We start from the raw sequence: 24,137 nt of genomic DNA on the forward strand, positions 1-24,137 counted from the left end.
TGTGAAGAGCAAGTGTGAGGGGGTGAAATGTTTGCTTGTTTCTCCCTCCCAAGATTTGCTTTAAACCTTCACCTCGCGTGCTGGCTCCGAAGCTGCCCTTGGCTGAGCTGCTGGCCATCAGAGTGAGGGACAGAGATGGGGACAGGGACAGGCCCTCCCTCCCGGCCTCCCTCCCTCCCTCCCGGCCTCCCTCCCCAACAGCTGCAGGCACCAATTGCCAGGGAGCAGCCCAGCCGCATGGTTTCGTGGCTTTCTTCCTCTCGTTACTAATGTGCCTGCTTGTTTCCGTGATGCTGTGCAGAGGAACAACCAGACAGATTGTCTCCTCTCAGGGTGGGTGCCCAGGCATCTGCACAGCCAGTTGGTATGGCACAGGAGCCCCTGTTTTTTCAGTGACACCAGGGGCTATTGATGGCAGGCTGGGGCTGTGCTGCTGCTGCTGCACAGATGCTTGCTCTTGGCCCACCTTAAAAGGACAAGATATCCCGTGGTTTAGACTGGCCATATATTGTCAGGGATGTCAGCATCTCCGTCACAGCTACCCAGCTGAGCCCAGTCCCGCTTCGCCCGCCCTGCGTGCCTGCAGCCTCTCCTCAGTCAGAGAGAGGGGTGCTGTAACTTGGAGTATTTGAAGGGAGGGGTCTCTTCTTCTCTGTTACTCAGAAGTGTTTTCCATCTGACTCTCCCTTGTGCAGTGCATCTAGCTCACCCATTGGGCTCTTAGACAAGTGTCTCGTTCCCTCAGCACAGTACTTGCTTAGGCACACAGGTGATGGGACATTAACCTATAGCTCCCTCCGTGTCCCCTCCAGGGTTTTAGGTCAAGTGGGTTTTCATTTTCATGAAAATGAAAAAATCCTCCAAGCAACAAACACACAAAGCTACATTTTGATTGTTTCCTCATTTTGCAATCCCCTCTTGCTTGTCTGAGATGGCAGCAGCAGCAGGCGATGAGGTTTTGTCTCCCAGGGCTGTGCTTCCCTAGGATTGCTCCCCTCAGACAGGTGCATCTCCCTTTCCTCATCCTGCTGGGCATGGACACAGGCACGGTGGGGTTGCCCACTAGTCCTTGCTTCAGCTTCCCCCTGCCCTTCTTGCTCTCTTGCCTCGCCCTGGGCTCCTTCAGGGCGTGTGGGCAGTGGTTTTGGCAGGCAGTGTGATGCCACTTGCCTGACCTGTCCTGCCTTTGCAAGATACTTCCATCCCGCCTTCAGGGCCCACTCCCTCAGTCTCTAGCTCTGCTCTGGAGTCCCACCCTCTTCCACACCATCTTCCAAGGCTGTCCCCTTGCCCAGTGGGATGTAAGCCAGCCCTGGCCCGAGTGAAAGATGCAGCAAATGGACTAGGGAAGACTGGTAGTGTGGGGAGGGACCCCAGGCTGTGTCCCAAGGAGTGTTGCCCTACTACAGCCAGTGCCAGCTCAGGGGAGACTCGAAGGGACTTTCTCGTGTCGCCACTTCAGCTAAGGCAAATAAACTGGAGTTAAAGCCAAGAAATACATTGACTTCCTGGAACTCTGCGAGCCGTCCGCACAGCTGTCCCCACTCCCTGAACACATGCAAAGCAGAGCTTATAAGGACAGACAGTATTGCTTTTGTGTCCTTCCTCAGCCAGTGGGGAGGGCACAGGGGAGGGGATGTGCTGGGTAAAGCCCAAGGCCTGTCTTGTTCCGTGTTCCTCCTACGTTGCCGTGATTCCCAGTGCCTGGGGGAAGCCTGACTCCCTTCCCACTGGCCTCCTCACAGCTGTGCAGGCAGGCAAGGATGAGGATGGAGGAGTGTTTGCAGTTGTCAGCATGGGAAGGAATGGCTGGATGTCTGCTTAGAGCCACTTGTTTCGCTCTCCTGTTGCCCTGACTTTTTTTTTGTTGCCTAAATGTGGGGTTCATGGGGGTCCCAGGTTTGTTAAGCTATCTTCAAATCTCAGTATCCTTTTTGCTTGAGCTAATTCTTCAAGGTAGCTGCAGTTTTGTGACCCAGGCTTCCTGGAGGGCCCGGTACTCACCAACACGCTGATACAAACAGCAGAAATGAGGAGCAGCTCACAGATACGTCTTTGGTCAGGGGAGAGAGTGCTAAGATACTAGAAAAGTCTCAAAATTCATCAGCAGCTGCTGATCCTAAGTGCAGCCGTAGGTTATTGCAGTTCTTGCAGTGCTGTGTGTTCTGTGTGGCACAGTTGTCCCCAAAAAGAGCAGTGCTGGTTAGGAACTCGGTGCAGGCTCAGATCAAACTCAATGATGTGATTACCAAGTGTGCTGGGCTTTCCTGTTGGAGCCAGGGGGCCGTCAGGTTTCGCTTTCGTTTCGCTTTTGGTGCAGGAGCAGCTTTTGCCTGAGTTCTCTTTTCTAGCCTTGCACGGCCACAGGCTCCTGTGTGAGGGCTGTTCCCACAGCACACAGCGCTTGCAAAAGGTGCAGACATGGCTTCCCTCTTCAAGTTAGCAAATGGAGCACAGGGCCAAGAGGATGGGCATAAATTCATTTTGTATTGAGGCTGGCCTGTAGCTGTGTGCATTGCTGTAAACCAGTTGGACCATAAAGGTGAATTTTACCCAGGAAACCCCTGCTTTGCCAGTATAGTGTCTCATTGTTATATTAGTACAACTTCCTTGTTTCCAGTGTATTGCACCAATGTAATGCCAGAGTGTCATGGTGATTCCGAGTTGTTCACTAAAGGCATTAGCTAAGTTCAAAATCTGCTATGCTTTTTGGAGAGAAGCTTCTGGTCATCTGAGCCAAAGTCCTGAGGAGTATTACTAGTCCATAAGTCACCAAAAAGGGATTTTCAAAAGCTACATAAAAACTGAATGCGCACATATATATCCCATCATGCTTGCAAGGAAATAAAACAGGAGGAATAAATATGTTTGAATATTTAAAATTTAGCCTAACTGTTAGGTGTTACAGCAACAGCATGCAAAATAGTTTGGAAATAGTCTGGGATCATCTTGTTCTTGTTTAGCGCTTCTTCCCCTGTCCCACTCCCACCAGAAGATCTTCAGAACTGAGTTTTGAGGCATGTCCGTGAGCATCTGGTTCACTTGTTTATTCCATGTCTGGGTGTATCTGTCTGTGTACAAGTTAGACATATGGATGTTGTAGACTCACATGGTTATTTCAAGAGGCAAAGTATTGTACCTGCACTAACACAGGTAAAATGATTGTTTCACTAGTAGCTCAGAGTTTATAGAAAGAGAAGAGTCTGTCTTCTTTGATGCTCAGAGAGTACCCTTCAATAGATGTTACTCCTTTTGGTTGTTTTTTTTGTGTTTGGTTTTGGGGTTTTTTTGTAGAGGAAATTGTTACTTACAGGAGTAAGTTCAAAAGCTTTGGGGTAGCATTCTTAGTTTTTACTGTTAAGTGAAAGAGCGGCCCCCAGATATTCTGGTGCCACTCTCTTTCTTCCTGTGCTTGTCTTCCTTTCCCCATGGACTGCCCAGTACTGGTACTCCAGAAGTGGTGATGGTGAGGTGACGCTCCCAGTGTAATTTTCTACTGCTGGGGTGCAGAGTCAGCACCAACACTTCAGTAGCAAGGGCAGAGTTGGTATTAAAAAAGGTCAGTTGGGAAAACTTTCTTCATTTGGTTTTCCTTTGCCTTGAGGCAGTGCTTTGAATAGTGTTAGCCCTTTTTTCTTCCCACACGTTGCCTTTTCACCCTTTTTCCTTTCTGCCAGCTTTGACAGAAAGTTATGTTCAAAAGGTGGTGCGGGTGATAGCGCACATCACTTTTGGAGTGGGAGTGACCATTTGTGCTTGGGAGCGTTTGTGCTCTGGAAGTAAAATCCTCTCCTCTGCATAGAAGCTTAGTAGGAGACCAGTGCATCAGAAGCAGTTTGGAGTGCAGTGTAGCAATTCTTAGGTATTATAATCTCAAGGGTAAACAGTAAACTTTGTTTATTCAAATGTGATATCTCTCTTTGAAGTTCTCTTCTTGTCTAAATTTGTATACTAGCAGGTCTGGCCTTCATTTAAATGATCCTTGGGGTTTTTTCGTGCCACTTAGAACAAAAAACAGTGGGAAAGCCTTGACTAAGCTAATAGTGTTGCTGAGATGGAAATGATGAAGAAGGCTCAGGATTCCTGTTTGGACCTCATGGGAAAAAGTGGTTTGAAATGCATGGTGAGGGGACTGCACATTCCTAAACCTGTCATTTCTTTTCCCTGTTTCTTCTCCCCCACTGTGTTCTTTACTAAATACTACAGTATGTTTAATGAAACCAATAAAACTATTTGGCCAAGAGTGTTAATCTTTCCCTGGCCCAATTAGTGCATGGCTTCTACTTTTAACATTAATGTGGATTTTTTTCGGAAGGCAGAACAATAAGGAGCTTTGTCCTGTGTGTACCAGGTTTTCCCCCTTCTTGCCTGTATTGTGCGTTTCTTCCTATCTATTCCAAAGGGACAGCTCTTGTGCAAAGACAGTGGAGCAATCTGGAACAGAGACTTGTACCCGCTCCCAGGGGCCGGGACGTGCTGCTCTGTGCTTGTGTAGCTGCCTCTCAGTAGCAAGTCAAGTGACTGTGACTCTGAAGACTCATCATTTTTTCTCCTTTCTTCTTCCTTCTCCTGTGGCCTGTGTTCTCCTTTTTGCTTCATGCATGATGCTCTTCACCAGAAGGTCAAACAGCTGTAGCTGTTTAGAGTTGTCTTAAAACAAACAAACAAACAAACCCAAATAAATTCACATGAGCAAAGCTGGGGGAGTAACTGTTGATCGGTTCAGCTTTAACATACAGTGGAGTCACACTTTATCCCAAAGGAGGAAATAGGTCTAGCAAGTGTCTTCCTGTACAGACTGAATGGGAAGCAACAAGGTGGTGGATTTTTTTTTTTTTTTTTTGTAAGCTCTGCTTTTGCAGTTTCTCTGCCATTAGCTGGTTGTGTGGGACATCAGGGGTGAACCTCTGTCAGAAGCAGGAGCTATAGGGCCCTCAGGGCCCCCTGTGGGATGGAAATTGCCCCAGTTTCAAGTTGTCAGCAACCTCATCAAGTGGAAGGAACACGTTCCTGCAGAAAAGACAGGTCTCTTGGTGTGGCCATGCAGAGAGGGCTGCATTGTCTTGTTTGGTCCTGTCCCCCCTACCATTTGTCAGCACTCTTGCTTAGTCATTTGCTCTCTGCTTTTCCTCCTTTTCACACAGGATGAATGTGACACTGGGGGGTTTCTTCAAAGTAGAAGATGACTTGAATGCCTGTGACCACTTCCCTGTTTCCTAGAGGCTTTGGTCCGATGTTGAATGTAACCTGAAGCTACACTGTTTCTCAGCTTATTTCCTGTTTATCCTTTTTCCTGGAGGTCTTTGTTTTCTTTTGGGGAGAGGGAGGAAGGAGGCTCTGTCAGCACAACCTCCACGCTGGGGCATTTGGTGTGGGCTGGGAGGGTTTACAGTCTTGCAAGCGGTATGGCATAGGGCATGTGTGCTGGTTGCTGCCTGTATGATTCCCTGAGTTTCATGGGTGCTGTAGAAGAAAATCCCAACACTTCCCCATCCTCAGTGATGCGTTTTTTTAAAGAGGAAAAAAAAAAAACAACAAAAAACGACCAGCCCAAAGAAAAAAAAACAAAAAACAAAAAAACAAACCAAACCCCAACAAAAAACCAAAAACACAACCAAAAACAACCAAAAACAAGGCTGCAAGAGAAATCTCTCAGTATGTTCCTGCCTGAAGGCACTCTGCCACGGGTTTTCCCACAGGAAGGAGTGATTTGGCCCAGCGTTCTTATTGTTTCTATATCCCATTGCAAATAGAAAGTTATGCTTCTGAAATTGGTGTGTGCTGCTCATGCAGTTGTCTTTGTTTCAGTGGTGCATTTTTGTTTCATGCAACCAAATAAATTCACATGAGCAAAGCTGGGGGAGTAACTGTTGATCGGTTCAGCTTTAACATACAGTGGAGTCACACTTTATCCCAAAGGAGGAAATAGGTCTAGCAAGTGTCTTCCTGTACAGACTGAATGGGAAGCAACAAGGTGGTGGATTTTTTTTTTTTTTTTTTGTAAGCTCTGCTTTTGCAGTTTCTCTGCCATTAGCTGGTTGTGTGGGACATCAGGGGTGAACCTCTGTCAGAAGCAGGAGCTATAGGGCCCTCAGGGCCCCCTGTGGGATGGAAATTGCCCCAGTTTCAAGTTGTCAGCAACCTCATCAAGTGGAAGGAACACGTTCCTGCAGAAAAGACAGGTCTCTTGGTGTGGCCATGCAGAGAGGGCTGCATTGTCTTGTTTGGTCCTGTCCCCCCTACCATTTGTCAGCACTCTTGCTTAGTCATTTGCTCTCTGCTTTTCCTCCTTTTCACACAGGATGAATGTGACACTGGGGGGTTTCTTCAAAGTAGAAGATGACTTGAATGCCTGTGACCACTTCCCTGTTTCCTAGAGGCTTTGGTCCGATGTTGAATGTAACCTGAAGCTACACTGTTTCTCAGCTTATTTCCTGTTTATCCTTTTTCCTGGAGGTCTTTGTTTTCTTTTGGGGAGAGGGAGGAAGGAGGCTCTGTCAGCACAACCTCCACGCTGGGGCATTTGGTGTGGGCTGGGAGGGTTTACAGTCTTGCAAGCGGTATGGCATAGGGCATGTGTGCTGGTTGCTGCCTGTATGATTCCCTGAGTTTCATGGGTGCTGTAGAAGAAAATCCCAACACTTCCCCATCCTCAGTGATGCGTTTTTTTAAAGAGGAAAAAAAAAAAACAACAAAAAACGACCAGCCCAAAGAAAAAAAAACAAAAAACAAAAAAACAAACCAAACCCCAACAAAAAACCAAAAACACAACCAAAAACAACCAAAAACAAGGCTGCAAGAGAAATCTCTCAGTATGTTCCTGCCTGAAGGCACTCTGCCACGGGTTTTCCCACAGGAAGGAGTGATTTGGCCCAGCGTTCTTATTGTTTCTATATCCCATTGCAAATAGAAAGTTATGCTTCTGAAATTGGTGTGTGCTGCTCATGCAGTTGTCTTTGTTTCAGTGGTGCATTTTTGTTTCATGCAAGAGAGTGGAAAATACATAGGTAAATAAAAGTATGGAGCAGCAGTTCAGTTGTGATCTCTAGACTGCTTTCAAAATTCGAAATTTTTAATATGCAGAAAATGGTTTTAAGGACAAGATCTCTGACTACATATATTTGCTTGCCTTTGGAGGAAGATATTTGGATTCAGAAAAGAAAAATAACTGTTGGCTCATAGAAGCTATAAAAGGCTGTAATAGTATAATACATAGTTTTCCTTGTGAAAAAAAAACAGAGAGCAAGGTAGCAGGTTTGTATGAAACAGTAGGTAGGGTTTTTTAATGTGCATATATGCCTGCCTGTTCTGCAGGCTCTCTCTGGAAAGTGCATTTCCTATTTTCCATGTTTCTGAAAGCAGCACTAGGAATTCTGACTGTAGTTCTCTGGGAAGCTACTAAGCTGTCTTGAAGTTACCTTGGTAAACATAGGAGTCTTCACAGTTACACAACAGATTTTCTTCCAGGATGTATCAGTGGTGACATTAATGTGCTAGGTATTGACTGAAAGAGGAATGAATATGTGTATTTTGGAAGGAATTGTGTCTTTCGTTTGTTTAGGGTTTTTTTGAGGACTACAGCGCTTACTTTTTTTAACAGAAATACTTCAAAATAGTTCAAACTGGTCCTTATTTTTGGTAGTGCTAAGCTGATGGAGCAAGCAGTTTTAAATTTAGGCCAGTCTTGAAAATAATTCTGTTGCTTATTCTATTCAAAAGTAAGTCAGCTACCACATAAGTGATTGAAATAAGATGGGGGCAGAGGGGAAAGAAATAATTATGTTGCTCTTGAATGAGATGGACCTTTTTTAAAAACAAACAGAATAACAGTAAAGTTACAGCAGTTACAACAGTTAAAACAAAGCCAAACAAATAAATGGCTCCCATAATTACTGGAGGAAACAGAGAAGGGATGGGTGCTTGGCCTCACCTTGGAGCAAGAAATCCCTGTGTCACAGGGATCACTTCTATTTTCTTAACAGAAAAGTACAAAAATAATTAGGGAAAAGTTATTTTGAGTTGTTCAGGTTAGTCTGTTTTTCTGGTTTTGAAGGTGCAGAGGGAAGGCAGTGTTTGTTAAGAGGTTGGTGTTTTCCTGAGCCTTACACTACCTGGGCTTAGTCAGGTCCCAGGTTTTGTCTCTAGACTGCATGTGTGTGCCGCTCCTTAGAAGGTTGGCAGCTAAATGTGGGAAGGTTGAATCCGCTGCTGTGTTTGGCATGGTGTGAAATGAGGAACCACTTGGCACAAGGTGGGCCCTTTCTTTTTGCCTGCCTGTTCTTGGGCACTCCAAATTGTTGGCAGTTGGGGTAGCACAGTCATTGATTGTTTTCAAATGCTGTTCAAACAGCATTTAAAAATGTGTTGCGTGACTAATTTGCATGTTATCCTTGAGAGTGTAAATTTTTTTAAAGGAAGAAACCCTCTTAACTGTGGTTTGAAGGCAATTGTCTCTGTTCCCTTGATAAAAGGAAAACCTGTATTGAGATTATTGGTTGTGATTTGTAAATCTGTGATGATGAAATGTCCACAGTGTGTTTGTTTTCATAATGAAATAAACATTTTGCTTGTAAGGTTATAAAGGTGTATTTCTCTGTTAAAAACCTATCAGTAGTTTTCCATATTACAAATAACCTTTTCCAGAGGCTATAGCCATGAGTGCTGTGGGCAGACAACTGTTTCTCATGTGTTGATCATCCCTCATCACTTCTAAAAGTGATATTTAACTGCTCTGTCATTCTCCAGAGAGAACAGGCACCCTTCCTTAAACCCCAATGATAGCATGATAACTTTGTGGTTTCAGAAAGGGGTGTGGAGGAATTTTCTTGGTACATACAGTGGTTCCTTATGTCTTCAACTTGTGTGGGAACCTTGGGCAGTGGATGTGAGGAATGTGCCAAATGGTCCCAGAAACCTCTGTAGTAATTTTACCACTGCTGGAAGGAAGAAGGTGGCCACCGTGAATTCATGTATTGGAGTAAATGTTAGTCTTCCAAGGAGAGAGAAGGGGAGCAGTGCATGTATGAAATTGAATCACCTAAATTCTCTAGGTGCAGAATATTCTTCCAACTTCTCAATCAAATGTCACTACTGTCAGTGATAGTGTAGCTTGCTCTCTCTTCCTCCATTTTTTGCTGCCTTAATGCTGCAGACTAGGCTGGTGGGGGTTTGTTTATTTGCCCAGGTCTTGCCACTGCTGGAAGCAGCAGCATCTCCCTGCCCAGTGCCTGGGCACTCATGAGAGTGGGTGCTTGGCTGCACTGGCACTGCTGGAGTGCTTCTGTCATCTGATAGTCAGGGGAGCCCTCAAAATAAAGGGCAGTAGTCTTACTTTGCTAAAATGGCTTCCATAAAAGCTTACTCCCCTTCTTTTCTTTCCTTTTCCCTCATGTAGTGCTAGAGGGTGCTGCTGAAGAAGAGGCTGAAGAGCCAGATGCAACTGTACATACTACACTAAGTGAGGAGACCAGCAACCCTGAAGAGAGCCACAGTCAATCAGGGGAGAAAGATGAAGGTAATTGTTCAACTAGCTCTGTGACTCTAAAAATTAGAGCATTGATTAAGAATGTAGAAACATTTCTCACCTATCCATACACCTTATTGTGTGAAGAGTACAAGATACATTGAGCAGAAGCACTGGTGCATACATTTCTTTTCCCATCCCTAACTTTTATCTGTCTGAAAAGTATAAAATAGGTTGAACAGAAGCACGGGCACATAAATTCTCAACTACCATTGCAGGCTTCCAAACAAAGATTTTCTTGGCTCACAGTAACTTGGCACCACATAACTTAGCCTCAAAAAACCACCTGTTTGTAATCCTCAAACTTATGTTCCAAAGACAGTGTTATGCAGAGATCAAATGTTCACAGACAAACGTGTTCCTCCTTGTTCACCCTCACATACTCTTCTGTTGCAGTGACTTTCTCACAACACATATTAAGATTCTGTGCTTTCCGCCAGAGGTGATGGAACAGTAGACTTGCAGGGTCTTCCTGTTTCTTAGGGAAACTTCTTGTGGGGGAAAGGAGTGTTTAATTTGAAAGCCTCTTCCTTTTCAAACCTGTAAAGAAGAAAATAGAAGGCCCTTCATGTGTGTTTGACATGTCTATATGTTAAGAAACCAGAGATGAGATTTTAGGCGTGTTAGAGATAGAAGCATCCCTGCTCCTTACAGCATGTGGTGGAGAAGTTTGAACCTCGACAGCTTCAGCTGTGACATTAGTCATGTATGTAACACATATTCTCCAAGGACTAGTATGGCTTGGCATACCAAAATCACATATGTGCCATCTGTGGCAGTAAAGAGGCAATATGGGGGATACAGGGTTTTGTTTTGGTTGGATTTTTGCTACTTTAGCTTATTCTGTATACAGAGCTGGCTTAAACCATGCTTAATGCACTCACAGTGCAGTACCCTACACTGTGTTACTAATGCCTTAATTGTGCAGTCCTGTTTAAAACACATACCTGCTTGAATGATTGTTGCTTGCCAGAGTGTGCATTCATCAATACTGCTCTACTAGTTCATGGTGATCACAAGGTACCACAAATAATTCCATTTCACAGCAAGAGAGTATAAAGTATATCACTCTATAAGCTCCATATTGAATTAAGGTTGAAAATGAAGAAAATGGGAATGTCCTATGAGAAAAATGTACACTTTGTCCCATGCATTCCAATATGAGAATCTTGTCCTGTTACAAGAATTCCACTTATTATGGCCCGTTGCCTGTGCTCCATGATGATCCAGCAGAGTGTGATGTGAGTTACAGGCAGCTGAAAATACTGTGAGTTGTTTGGGCTTTTTTTTAAGATGGCCTAGGAACTCCTATGTGTGTTTTTGTTTTTAATTCCAGAGAAGCAGCTGGAAAGCTTAGACAGCTATAAGGTATCACCAAGGTCCCCAAACAGTTTGGACGGAGCAGACTTGTCCTCCATTGACGCCATGATGTCAGCAGTGATGAATGTGGGGAAGATTGCTGAAAACGGCGGGAATTCTCAGAATGTCAAATCCCCCTCAAAGTCTCCTGCACCAAATCGGATTGGCAGGAGGAACCAGGTACATAAACCCAAATGCAGGGAGGGCAAAGGGGAGACAAGCAGCTGCCTGGAAAGGGATAACATGTAATTTATGTTTCTTTGACTGTTTGTCTTTTTTCCCCTCAGCAGTTGTTTCTTGCCCCTGCCATTGTTCCTCTATGTATGTTTTCTGGTATCTCCAGACCGTAACTTAGAATACTGGGAATGAGAAGGGTCTACATACTTGGACTGACACATAAAAAATATTTGAGCATGAGCTCCAATGCAATGCAATGTTGAGCTGGTCTAGCAGATGCCCCTGCTAGCATCAAAGTCACCTAAGAATTGCCATTTTGTCCTGCTGCATCCTTTCTCCAGGCTCTTGCACTCACATAATCTCATGAGGCATGTAGCTGCCCTGTGGAAGGTTCGAGTAATTTATGGTTAAAGATGGTTCTGGAACAAAATATTCATCAGGATGCTCAGTTCATATGTGTAGTGTAAGGTGCCCTTAACTTCCTTGTTAATAAAAGCCTGAAGAGCTAGTGCAGAATGCCTTGTATGAATTTTGCAGAGTAAATATATGTAGCTTTTATCGGGTTTTTTCCATTTACGCGTTGATGGCACCAGGTGGTAGCAATATTGATCTAAACAAGTGAAAGGAGAGAGTCGTATCAGTTAAGCTGTAGTTATTTATATCTGTGTTTTTCTCCTGCTGAGCCAAACTCCACCAAAGAAGGTGCTGCAGAATATAAAAAAAAACCCAAATCCCTGTGGTCATTTGACTTTAGAGCTTGAGGTGAAGCACACAGACTTTGTAAACGAGTCAAGATGTAACAGGGACCAGAAAGGTTGAGAGGCGTGACTCATGTGATGTTCCTATAGTAGTTTATTAATAGCTTGCTGAGTAGCTGCCCAGTTGACAGACTTATGACTTGTCTTGGATTTTTTAGCATGAAAGGAGTTAAAAGCCATTAGCTGTAAATGCACATCCTTAAATGAGGAATGGGCAGTATACAGACAGCTGTGTTTGTGGGATTCTGTTGATTAGCACCTGGCTCTGAGGTGTATTTACAATGTTCTCACTTACGGGCTGCTCTGGTTCCTTGATTTCATCATGTGAAGGGAGGCACTGGAGTCCAGACCAGTCTCAGGGCAGTGCTGTTACACAGCTGTCCACCGGTACACCATGTGGTCTGGCTTCAGGGAAGTTTATTAGTGTTGGTGACCTTTATTCCACCTGGTATTTCGGTGGGCATCGAATCAAAGGAAGCTCTAGAGTAAATGTGACAGGATTAAGAGGGATTCTTACAGCGTAAAAATAAACAAATACATTGAAAACATAGTAAATTGCCTATTTGTCTTTAGGCTGAAACATTGTTAAAGCCAGAGGGGCAAATGGCTATATTACTGAGAAAACAGAAGTGAGATGTGAAATACTAAGTGGGTATCAATCTTGTTAGCAGGCTCTAATACAGCAAATTTCCGCTTTCAGCATAGCAGAATGAAAGCACTGAATTGTTTTAGTGCATAGCAGTGCAGAGCCCTCAGATTCTGGTCAGAATATGCCCCTTATAATTTCAAGGATAATAACAGCTGATTTTCTGGGTCTGACTGCTGTTTCCCACGAGTTGGCAGTGAAACATTTTGCCCTGAACCTTTGTCCCAAAGTCTATGGTTCTCTTTATAATGCTGACTTTATCTTGGCTGCTGTCTACCCGTAGTCTAAAAAGCATGTTCTCACATCAACCTGCATGTATTTTAACTTCTCATTTGCTCTGCTCTTGACAAAAATAAAAAATGTGACAGAGGTGTTTTTTGGGCTGGAGAAAAACAGACAGACTTAAAGCAGAGCTCCAAAAGCATTTGCCATCAGTTGAATGCAGAGCAGTTGTGCCAGATTGACTTACTAAAGGGAGAGTAGCTGACAAATGAGCTGCTAATTTTATCTTTCAGTTCAAGAACTGTGTTTTCACCAACTTGGCTCTGGTGGGGTAGCTGAATGCTGTATTTTAAATTGGTGAATGGGGGTACTCTTACAGTAGGGATGCTGATGTTTTTTGGGCTGGATTGGGTTAGTCAACGGTTTTGCTTGAGCTGTGTTACGGTATGCAGCTTGTAGCCTGTCTGACCACTGGAGAAAGTTTGGGTTTTAGTTAATAATAAACCCCAGATTCAATACTAATCAGCTCTGGCTGAGCTATAGTGTGTTTCTGATCTTTGCTTCAAGGTGAACTAGTAATTATTCTATCTTCTGTTAATTTGCTGATTTGAAGAGAAGGCGGTCTGGAAAGCAGGCTTTGAAATCATCAAGTGCATCATGTAGAACTGCAGCACTCGTTTAAAGAGGAGGGGGACAAAAAAACAGTAGTGGGTTGATAATTTTGCAGAAATAGCCTGGGGATTAAACATCATCTAAACTGTCAGCACGTATGCAGGGATTTTCCTCACGGCACAGTGTATTTGTGCTCTGTCTTCAGCCAGCTTTTAACAGGGTGCAGTATAATTGGAGCTGAACATTACTCCACGGTCAGGTTGCATGTAGTAAAATTAAAGTTGTATTAGTAGGATGGAATGAATGTTTGTGAATTACGCATTTGTACATTAAAAATGGGGGAGGGGCACTGAGATAATGCATTTTAATTTTCTTTGAGTGTTCAGACTTCATAATGGCTGCCTTTCTTGCTTTCTTTCTAATGTTTTGCAAGTGCTAGTACATTAGACCTTGGCCTGTATGTGTGGCCAACAGTGATTACCTTTGGGATGCAGAGGCTGAAATGTAGTTGGAAAAACATGTACAAGCAAAAGAATGGGGAGGAGTGGGAGAACCTAATCCTTTCATTTTAGAAACAAAGTCTCAAGACTTGTTTTCTTCAGAACAAATGGTAACAGCTCTTCATCCATGTCCACAGGTCACAGAAGTTATTGCAAAATTATTATGGCCCTGTTTCTGAAAACAAAACATAATACAAGTACTCTCTAGAATGATTCCCCAAATCATGCAGGAGGGAATATTGCTTTAATGAGATACAAAAAAGAACTTTCTCTAACTCTGTGTCAGCATCTCGCCATCCTAATGTGCCAGCGAATTTGTCACAGAGACTTGGGTTAGTCATTCACAATGTTCTTTGTGAGTGCTTGTGTCTGACAGCCTGGAAATGGTTGCTTCTGAGTTGATGACTTCGGAATATCACTGGGGAAAGAGAATTGTGTGGAGAGAGGAAATGCATAGATGCACTCATATCCATCAGCTTGCAGCTAAAGAAGGGCTGAGAATGGATTCTGCTTTTTGCTTGTTTTCAAGCTTTTACTAATGATACTTAAGACAACCGCAAAGAACTTCAGTAGAAAATGTCACTTGGCATAAAAAATATGCTTTCCCACTGGTCATGCAGAGGTGGTTTTTGTACTGTCTTGTCACTAGAGATGTGCATCATTCTAATTGAAAACTGAGGTTTAATTTTGAGTGCCAAATCATCTTCCTTTTAATATACAGGCGTTGGTGCGTAAGCCATGCCTGGCTTCTGGTGAGGTTGTGAAAATGCACTTTACATCATCCAGTAGCCATCCTTGTGGACAAATTGAGGCAAACAGCTTTGGTTCCTGCAAGAGTCTAATTTCATCCTGGGCTGGAAGAGTGGTGGCTTTGCTCAGTGTCTCAAGGGCATACTTAAATCAGGTTTAGCTCTCCGGGTCGGCTTCATTGTTTGTACTGTGGTTTGACCATCAGCTCCTGATTCTCACCTGGGCGGAGAATGATGGGGTTCATAATGGTTTTTTTTGGAGTCACGTACACTCTTGCATTGTCACCTCTTTCTTGCTATGATCTCATCAGATCTTGCGAGCTTCAGAAGGGTGGGGCCTGGCTGGTGTGCCTGGATGGGATGCTTCCAGCAGAAACACAGGATGCTGAAGGAAATGGTGCTGATGATTCAGTAAATGCCACTCTTCCTTCTGAGTCAGCCATGGAGAATATGCAGCCCCTACAAAAGGGCACCAAGATAGTGCTTTGCCATCAAGATGGGGTGGAAAATCTGAAGTTCTGACAACTTGTGCTATTAAAAATCTTCAGGAAAAATAATGATGTTTGCCCATGTATTCTGATGATGTTCCAGGAATTACTTTCTGGTCAGCTAAATTCCTCCTGGCAGTTCGAGCTCCTTGCAATTGCCTTCACTTCCTGTCCTAAATTGCTGCTCTGAGTATCTGTGTGCTGTTAAAACAGCTGCTGTACTTCTGTGATAGTTGAAATGGCCCCTGTTTATAAATTCAGAAGTTTCTGAAACTTGCTTGAGGGATCTATCAGTTGATAAATGTATAAATGTGAGTTACTCTTTTAGCAGTGGCCTTTTGTACTTGGGATGGATTTTGTTTTTCCATCCTCATCACTGACAGCTTTCTAGTCCTTTTACGTTGATATTCCTTCTGATTGTTTTGTTCTGTTCTGTCCACAGGAAACAAAAGAAGAGAAGTCTTCCTATACCTGTCCTCTGTGTGAAAAGATTTGCACTACACAGCACCAGCTAACTATGCACATTCGTCAGGTATGCAGAGTACCAGTTCTTGGTTTCTTACTTTTATTAAGAGTGTTTTGTTTGCCAGGTTGCATTTTGCAGTGGTGAAAAACACTTCCATGTGCAAGCCAATGAAATGTTTCCATTGTTTATTTTAGCCTTCTCTTGCATTTTCTTCAAAAAGCACACCCCACAAACCTAACCCTGAGGTGGGTAATTTTCCTCCCTTCCTGGCCTGGCATTCCACCCCCCACCAGTGACTCAAACAAGGATGTGTGTCCTGTTCTGCATTGCTTAAGGTATCCTGAGGATCCGGAAAACTACTTCCATCATGAGGCCTAAGTCCTGTTTTATTATCCTGTTTCAGTACAGATCTTTTTATTGGTCATGCAAATTATGAAGCAGGAAGACATAATTTTTAGTGTATAGTCTTTCAGTGTAGAAGAGACTCTCAGTCTTTCACAGGATATAGCAGTTTTGAGAGGCTTTTATTTTCTTTTTTTTTACTGGATAGTACACTCTTTTGTCATCTGCAGGCCTGTTCTTGCTCCTCCTGGAATATATGCATACTTAATAAGGAGGTTTGCCCTTTTCTCTAGCAGAAAGTTCTGCTTTGGATGCTAAGGGGTGGTTGATGACTGGCTTCACTAGATACTTATTACTTCAGTTTTTCCTCCTGTACTGCAACTGTTATTAATTATTTTTTTCTTACTCTCCTGGTGTTTTTGGGGATTTTTTTTTGTATGTGAAGTCTGAATGCAAGTGAGAAAGAGTGGTACATACAGCACTGTAGCTAATGGCCATAACTTGACCTTGTAATGCATTCTCATGGCCATAGAAGTCTGCATGTACACTCAGAAGCAGTTTAGTTTTGTTGTCTTGCTATGCAGTAAGTTAAAAATTAATATCTTTAAAATGAATTTGTTTTTAAGTGTTTGTCTTCTGCTGTGAAGTTCATAATTCCATCCTCTTTCCTTACCACTCATACAGCTTAAAGTATCCCAAGGTACCATTTGTCTGATGGGTTGTTGCTGAGTCCCTCTGTGTCTTCTTTTGCTGCAGACCCAGCAGAAATGCTGCATTGCAGGCTGTATGAAACAGCTACTTGTGCTGGTGCATTAAGGGGTTAAAGATGAGGGGGGAGGAGGGGGGCTGTAGTTGAGGGAGGAGGGCTGGGGAGGAGAGGTACCTACAGGGCACACCCTCATTTAAGGTGTTGCGCCAAGTAGCTCTTTAGAGCTGCTTAGTTTAAGATGTTTATAGTTCTTGCTGATATTTTACTGGCACTTCAGAAGGGGCATTCAATGAAAAAAAAATCATTGCTTTCTCCAGCATAACACTGACACTGGAGGGACAGACCATTCCTGCAGCATCTGTGGAAAGTCTCTGAGCTCAGCGAGCTCCCTTGATCGCCACATGCTGGTGCACTCAGGTGAAAGGCCTTATAAATGTTCAGTATGTGGACAGTCCTTCACCACCAATGGAAACATGCACAGGTGAGTGCTGATCGTGTCCCAGGAGTTCGGAAAGAATTACAGCATAGGGGGCTGTTTTGTTTCCTTGGAGGGACTAGCAAAGACACTTGGGCAAAGTGTTTTTAGCAAAGACTAAAGACACTTGGGCAAGAAGTGTGGAGTATCTGTGACCTACAAATGTGGCATAACACACACTACAGCTACTAGGATGTTTAAGTAGTGGGAGGAAATCAGAATTAAGTAGTGGGAGGAAATCAGACTTGAGAAAGATCTTCTAGCTCTCTTTAAGTATTATCAAGAGTTGTTATAGCTTTTTTTTTTTTTAGTAATGGTAGTAGTATGACAAATGGATTTTTCTCAGGGGATAAAAATATGCAGCCAAGCTATATAGTAACTTCTAATTCTGTAGCTTCAAAGTCATGGATGCAAGTGGTTGTATTGGAACATCTAAGGTTTTGGTGGAGTTATGTATTTAAGTATCCAAGTGCCACCAGGAAGATGCCTCTTTGGTATTTCTATCTTGTTTCTAAATACATACATCAATATTTGTTTGCACTATAGACAACTTATTGCACTATAGATCTGGCAAATTCTCTGCAGTCCAGATTTCCAAATGTAGTTTCCTTTGTAGTGATGTAGCAATATGTACAGTTGTCAACTGGGGAAACAAAGTGTTAAAGCACATGGATTTTCCTTCCCCTCTCTCATCCCTTGATTCAGTATTCATTTATTTGCATGGGTGGAACATCTCAGAACTGATTAAGACTTCATGGATTCCCACATAGCTTTAGTCCCCATATCAAAGAGTTTACAGCCTACAAAGAAACAGTAAGACGTGTGGAGGAAAGGAATATTGCTCACAAGCAAAAGGGCAGGAGTGATGGTTACAGACTGTTTCTGTGTGGAAAGGAAGAAGTCTTGTTTCCCTGGTTATTACTAATAATTTTCCAAGCAGTGTGTTATAGGTAGAATGAAAGGGTGATTTTGATGACAGTAGGAAAGATAACATGGTCCTGCACAATGGGAGCAATACCTGCTTGCAGCGTTACCTTCTCTGTATAATTTTGCTCCTGTTAAACACTTGGATGAAAAGAGAGGGAATGCAGTTTTGTGATTTTATATTTATTTAACTTACAGTCGATTGGAATTGGGGAGAGTTAGCAAGATAGATAAAAAATGAGAAGGGGAGAACACAAAGAGATACTGGCCTTGGGCACTGAATAAATCACACATCTGACTCATCTGACCAGAGGTGTTGTGAGCCATGTTTGCCAGGTCGGGTCATTACTCTGCCTGACGTCTGGGAAGGCAGGGCCATGCTGAGTTGCAGCTGATGCCACTGTCAGTATCCAAGGGTGACTTCCAGTGGTGGAACTCTGGGATGGTCAGTCATTTGTGTCTGGGTGGCTTGCTGAAGGACTGCTTGTGTGGTTGATATGAGTTTTTGCTCACTGGGCATCTCTTGTGCTCTCCTAGAAGCAGGAAAGGGAGGCTTCCCCTGAAACTTGACTCCAGGCCTGTAAGAGATTGATGTAGTCACCTTTGCTTATACAGGTTTCCCCATATAGAAATTCTTAGCATGCTTTTGTAGTAAATTTATAGCCAGAATTGCCAGACTCAGTGACTTGCCCAAAAGAAGTAGAGATCAGTATCTTCCAATGAGAAGATAGTTTGGTTTTAATTTTTTCTCTTAACTAGATCATGCCTGAAATTACCGGCATGGAGTGTTATATTTACTGACCCCACTAAGAAGGGCCTAAGTTCATGAAAGGAAAATCTTGATATTAAAAGTCTTTTTCTCTGATGGGTGCCTGTTGGTTCTGTTAAGCTCCTTCTTGTGCAGGGCTGCCCTGCAGCAGCAGAAGGCTGTTCCAGAGCTTGGTATCCGCAACGAGACCATGACAAGAAAAATCCTGAGCACACAGAAACATGCTGGTTCTGCTAAAGAAGAGTTCTGGTTGGCAGACTGTGCCTTCTGGTCTTTTTCAGTGAATAACCTTTTCTTGTTGCTGTAACTGACTGTAATACTGGATCTTGTTGCTGAAGGAAGGCATGAATGTGCAAGTAGGCAGATGAGGATAAATGCAAAGTGAAATCAAATTTTTTATCTGATGCTATGACATACTCACAAGGAAGATGTTCATTTTGCCCACCAGTACCTCCTTCTGAAACAGGTATTTCTGGTCTAAGACGGTGTAAAGAAAATTTCTTTTTCAGGCATCTCAAGCTTAGCTGTAGCATCATGTCCAGTAGACTGTCAGTGCTGTGGCTGAATCTGTCTCACATCTCATTCAAAACTGCTTCTGCTTCAGGATTCCAGAGCAAGGACCTGTTTGCCATGTCCTGCCGCACGTGTAACTCCTGCAGGCCGCCTCTGTGGTGGTGCCATGGTTCTTCTGTACCAGCTAGATGATACTACAAGTCCATCTTTCTCCTCTTTTGTGTGCAGTTCTCTGATTGTTCTCTATTTTTGTGCTACAGTATCTAAGTAGTGACAGATGTATATGTCCAAACCAGCAAAAAAAAACCAACAAAAAAATTTCTCATGTGCCCCTGGTAGCCAGCAGGGTGGTATCCCTGGACCATTGCACAACATGGGGTCAGAGAGAGGAGTTACAAGTTCAGCAGAAACTTGTGATGTGCTGGTAAAGAATCAGTGTAACTTGTGAAGGTCCTGCAGGAGTTTCCCAGGATTTACTGCACTTACACCAAATATGCCTAGTTTATAGGAGGTGAGCAAGGGAGAAGTTGGTCTGCCGGTATCTGAATGGTGGGAAAAACATGTAGGCTTCTGCCATGTCCATGCTCTCTTTTCTTTTTCCCCCCTGCCATGTTCTGGCTCTTATTTAATTGTCCATACTATTTTTAAATCCGGACTTTTAAAAGACGTTTTAGGGGGAAAAGTTCAATGGAATGGTTTTGTCCAGGGAAATACTGTACCATGGGAGTACTTACTACTGTTCCATCACAGAATGAAATTTCTGATCTGTCTTTCAACCTCAAAGCAGCCACATCATTAGGCATTCAGCTGAGCAGAGGAGGGAAGGAGACACGTTTTGGTTGCTTTTTTGGGTTAGAATATGGTTACCAATGCTGTTACACTCTCAAGTGCCGACCATCTCCATCAAAAGTATTTTTTCACCACCTTCACTTTACCAAGGGAGGAAAAAAACTCCAGAGCTCTTACTTGATGCTCTTTTGCATTACAGTAAAACTACTGTGCAACTGATGAACTTTTTGTGGTGTGAGTGAGAACGCTGTTTCCTGCACATCTCTTCCCTTGAGTTACTGTAGCTGTGCTGGGGTGTTGCATGTACTCTTCACTTGTGAAATCGATGCTGGTCTTCCTGACTCCCACAATACGTGCAGCACTTCATTTGTAAATGAGTCATAGCCTCTCATATGAAGTCCAATTTCTTTTTGTTGTGCTCTTTGGCTCCTCATCAACAAGTTAAGTTGAATGGGCACAGCAGACTGGGGTGGAGTGGGATGGTTCTCATGTGCAATACTAATAAGAAAAAGAGGGTAAAACCTGCTTCCCTTTCTGACCAGTGTGACTCTTGGCCAGGATTTTCAACAGGGAACCTTGAGCCCAGGGTATCTCAGAAAACTCTCTTACTGGCTGCCAGGCTGTTCAGGAGTGACCTGGGCCTTCTATGGGGACAGTCACATTTGGAGAGAGCAAAGGTCTCTGGAGAGTGCTCAATGTCCAGAACGAAAAACTGCAAGTGGTGTCAGACTGTCTGCTGCCATATCAGTGCTGCTCCTACTGTTTGTGGAGGGTTGGTGCAATCTGATACAACAACTGGAAGATCTGTTAGTGCCTGGTATCAGCATCAGGAATTGCTCCGGAGAAGGAGACCTGGAGCTGATGCTGAGTTTTTTAGAGTTTTGTTTTTGATCAGTATTGGAAAGAGCAAGTCTTCTTGGAAATAGCAAGCCTCGCAGAATCAGGAGCTGATTAGAGATTTGGGAACATTGTTTTCTTGGGGCTTTTTAGCAATCTGAAAGAAAGTTAGATTATGGTAGTTTTGAATTCAACATTCCTGTAACTGGCACTGTAATGATCAGTACCTAAGAAAATCTGCAATTTAGGATATGCCTTATCCTCACCCTTCTTTGCTAGAGAGACAGGCCCTGTGGCTTTCTCTCAGTCACAGTGAATTAAAATTGAATACTCATATCTCCATCAGGAACATAAACTGTATGGAGGAAAAGGGGGTGTATAAAGAGTTTCTGTAGCTGTAGAAGAGCTGCGGATTTCCAGTGTACTGTCTCCACTCAGAAGATTGCAACTACTAAAGACTTTCCAAAGGTTTTCCATCTGTACTGTCATAGTAACTCCCTAGGGAGTTTATCTGTGAATAATGCCAACTCCAAGGAGCCCTTTTGGATCTAGACTCTGACACCAAATAGGAGGTTTCAGTCTGTTACTCCATCTCTACCACTGCTTCTCCCCAAAAGGCAGACAGAGGAGTTAGGCTGCTGCTGTGGTTGTAGTGGTGGTTTGTGAGCATAAGGAAAGGGCCTTGAAGTAGAGAAAAATTTTTCCTTGACTTACTGTGTTGCATTCAAATAGAATGTGCATCAGCCTTCAGTGGGAAGGGCGATGCCTCCACTTTGCTCCAAAAGTGTTTCCTCTGGGGCTAGGATCCTTTGCCAGCAGTTCCTTTTCCATTTCTCTGACTAAGGATAGTCTGTGCCTATCACTTTAAAGTCAAATTTTCCTCCCTGCCAAAGACATGCTCTCCATGCAAGTAGAAAATGTTAATGGGGTATAAATGCCAAAAGGGAGGCGAGAAATGACCTTCCTGCCAGTTTCCAGTGGGAAGCTATTAAAGGCTCTGTGGCAAGTCTGAAAGGAGTAAAGGATAACACGTGTTTCAGCCACAGCTTCCCCAGTTTGGTAAATGAAGGAGCATTGTCCATGGCTGGTTTTCTCCAGACTGTCCATATAAGTCCAGTAATGCAAACTAACTGAAGTGTTTCATTTGCAACTAAAATGTAGAAAGTATCTACCTTCTTTCTCTTCTTCCATTCCTTGCCCCATATGTGACAAAATTATTCAGTATGGCTTTTTATTTACATCCTGCTTAGGTACTTGTGGGCTGTTTATGTACCATCTCTCAGGAGCAGGTTTCAAAGTTTGGGGATTTTTTTTTGGCACATGTGAAACGCCACATGCAACAACCACATGCAGAAGTCTTTGAAACTCAGATTGGAAGATCTGGATCACAGAAGCTATGCTTTGAAGCATTCTTACAAAGGGTCCTATCAAAGAAGGTATTTCTTCTTTTAATTAAGAAGGCACTTTCATTTCTCAATCTTACTTTCAGTACTAGATAGTTTTCCCAAACTTCTGATTTTAATACGCTGTGGAGAGATAAACCGCTGTCTTTTTAATCAAGGTATGGTAATATTCTGATGTTCAAGTCTTTCTGAAACAACACTTTATATGTGCACCTGTGTGTTGCTGACTGAGTTTCTTGAGAAAGACAGAAAATGCACATGCTGGAGGGTAGTCTGTGAATTTTGACATTTTAACCAGCCATCTTTGCTGGCACATGAAGAGCATGCAAGTCTGGAAGACTGTAATGCACTGCTCAGAAAATGAGTGTTGGATCCTGATAAAGGCATAGGGGTTGGGATGCATACACTTCAAAGGTTTCCCTGCTGCCTTTAACAAGAGTCTGTGTGTCATGGGCAGGCATGCACACAAGCCACCTGTGAATCTGCAAATGTCCAATAGGCAGTGTCCTCAAGATCTGGCTGAATCCATCCTCTCCCTGCATTCCACCTGTGAATCGCTCCCATGTTATTTATCGCATTGGCCTACTTCCAGTATGTTGTGTGTGCTTTGTGGGGTGCAGCACAGCAACAATGCCCAAGTGCAAATGGGATCTCTGTAGTCCAGCACGTGCAGGCTGGCATTTGCTTAAGATGGAAGTTTTGGAGGCAGAACATAGCCAAATTTGATGGAGACCTTTTTTCTTTCCCAGAAGAGGAGAGGAACTGCCTTATTACAACATGGTTGGCTTTCTGGTGGTTTGCAAGTGGAAATCTGGTGTAGTTTTGAAAAACTGAACCTACAAGATCTTGAAGCTAAAAACAAATAGCCAAGGAGCTTGCCACACAAAAAATGATTGACACTTCACACCTATGAAAAGGCTGTCTCATTGTCTTGCACAATAGAAATGTCTCTTTGGTCATCTCCTAAGGAGCTTTTATTTCAATGTAGTAATTGGTAAGCAGTGCTCTTAAATATTAAGAACGAGGCTGTAGTACAGGCTTTTAAATCCATTCCTTATATGTGGGGGGATGATTTAACCACTGTCAGCGTACTAGTGAAAGATAAGCTTCAGCAAATGCAAGTGCCCTAATTCTTCATCAGGGATAATGAACACAAAGGACTAACTTCTGGTTCTAGTAACTGATGACTGTAGTTGTGGGATGCAGGTCAGATGGGATAGCTGTTTTGGCTTTCTTTGCAGTTAAGAATGTTTGTTACATTTTTTGTTAGTACGTTTTGTAAATAAGGATGGAGAAACAGGTAGAAGGAAGCTTTTTGGCCTCTCCTGTCAGCAGATAATACCCAGAATATGTGTTTGGTACTCTGCTGGGACCCTCATGTTTTGAAGAAGTTTAAATTAGAAAGAGAGAAAGAAAACCTTTTCAACAACAATATGGCAGTAAGAGAAGAGTCTGTTTCTCTGTGTCTTTGATTTGAATTAGAAGTCTACAGTATTTTTAATTGTTCCAGGAAGAAACTTTTTTCTGTCTCACTGTTGCCGAGTAGATTTACTTCTGGAAAGACTATATATAAACTTTTATTTAATTAACATGGCTCACAAACAGGGTGCTCAAAAAAACCCCTCCACCAGTATCTTCAGCAGTACAAGACTCTGGATGACCTCCTGCGCCACAGAACCTCTGTGAGCCCTCAGAGCTGAAAGGAGATGCCACAATTTCAGATGTGTTACTTGCTGCTTGTAGGCTTGGACAGTATTCCCCTTCAGTTATCATTAAAGAGCAGCAAAGGAAGTTAACACAAAAACATGAATGCTGAGATCTGATTAGAATCAAGCGAAGCAAGGAAGTGCAGAGTTAAGATTTATATGCAGACCTT

General features: G+C 43.2%; 1 protein-coding gene across 1 annotated transcript in view; it reads left to right on the plus strand.

Moving 5' to 3' along the window:
- The window catches only part of RREB1 (ras responsive element binding protein 1), a 78,340-nt gene that overhangs the window by 3,343 nt on the left and 50,860 nt on the right, over positions 1-24,137 (plus strand). The window contains 4 exon segments of the mRNA XM_005424910.3: positions 9,395-9,514; positions 10,860-11,062; positions 15,477-15,566; positions 16,869-17,032. Of these exon segments, the coding sequence (XP_005424967.2) occupies positions 9,395-9,514; positions 10,860-11,062; positions 15,477-15,566; positions 16,869-17,032 (577 nt within the window).

This window comes from Geospiza fortis, unplaced genomic scaffold (assembly GCF_000277835.1).
Source record: "Geospiza fortis unplaced genomic scaffold, GeoFor_1.0 scaffold219, whole genome shotgun sequence".
NCBI classification, from domain to species: Eukaryota; Metazoa; Chordata; class Aves; order Passeriformes; family Thraupidae; genus Geospiza; species Geospiza fortis.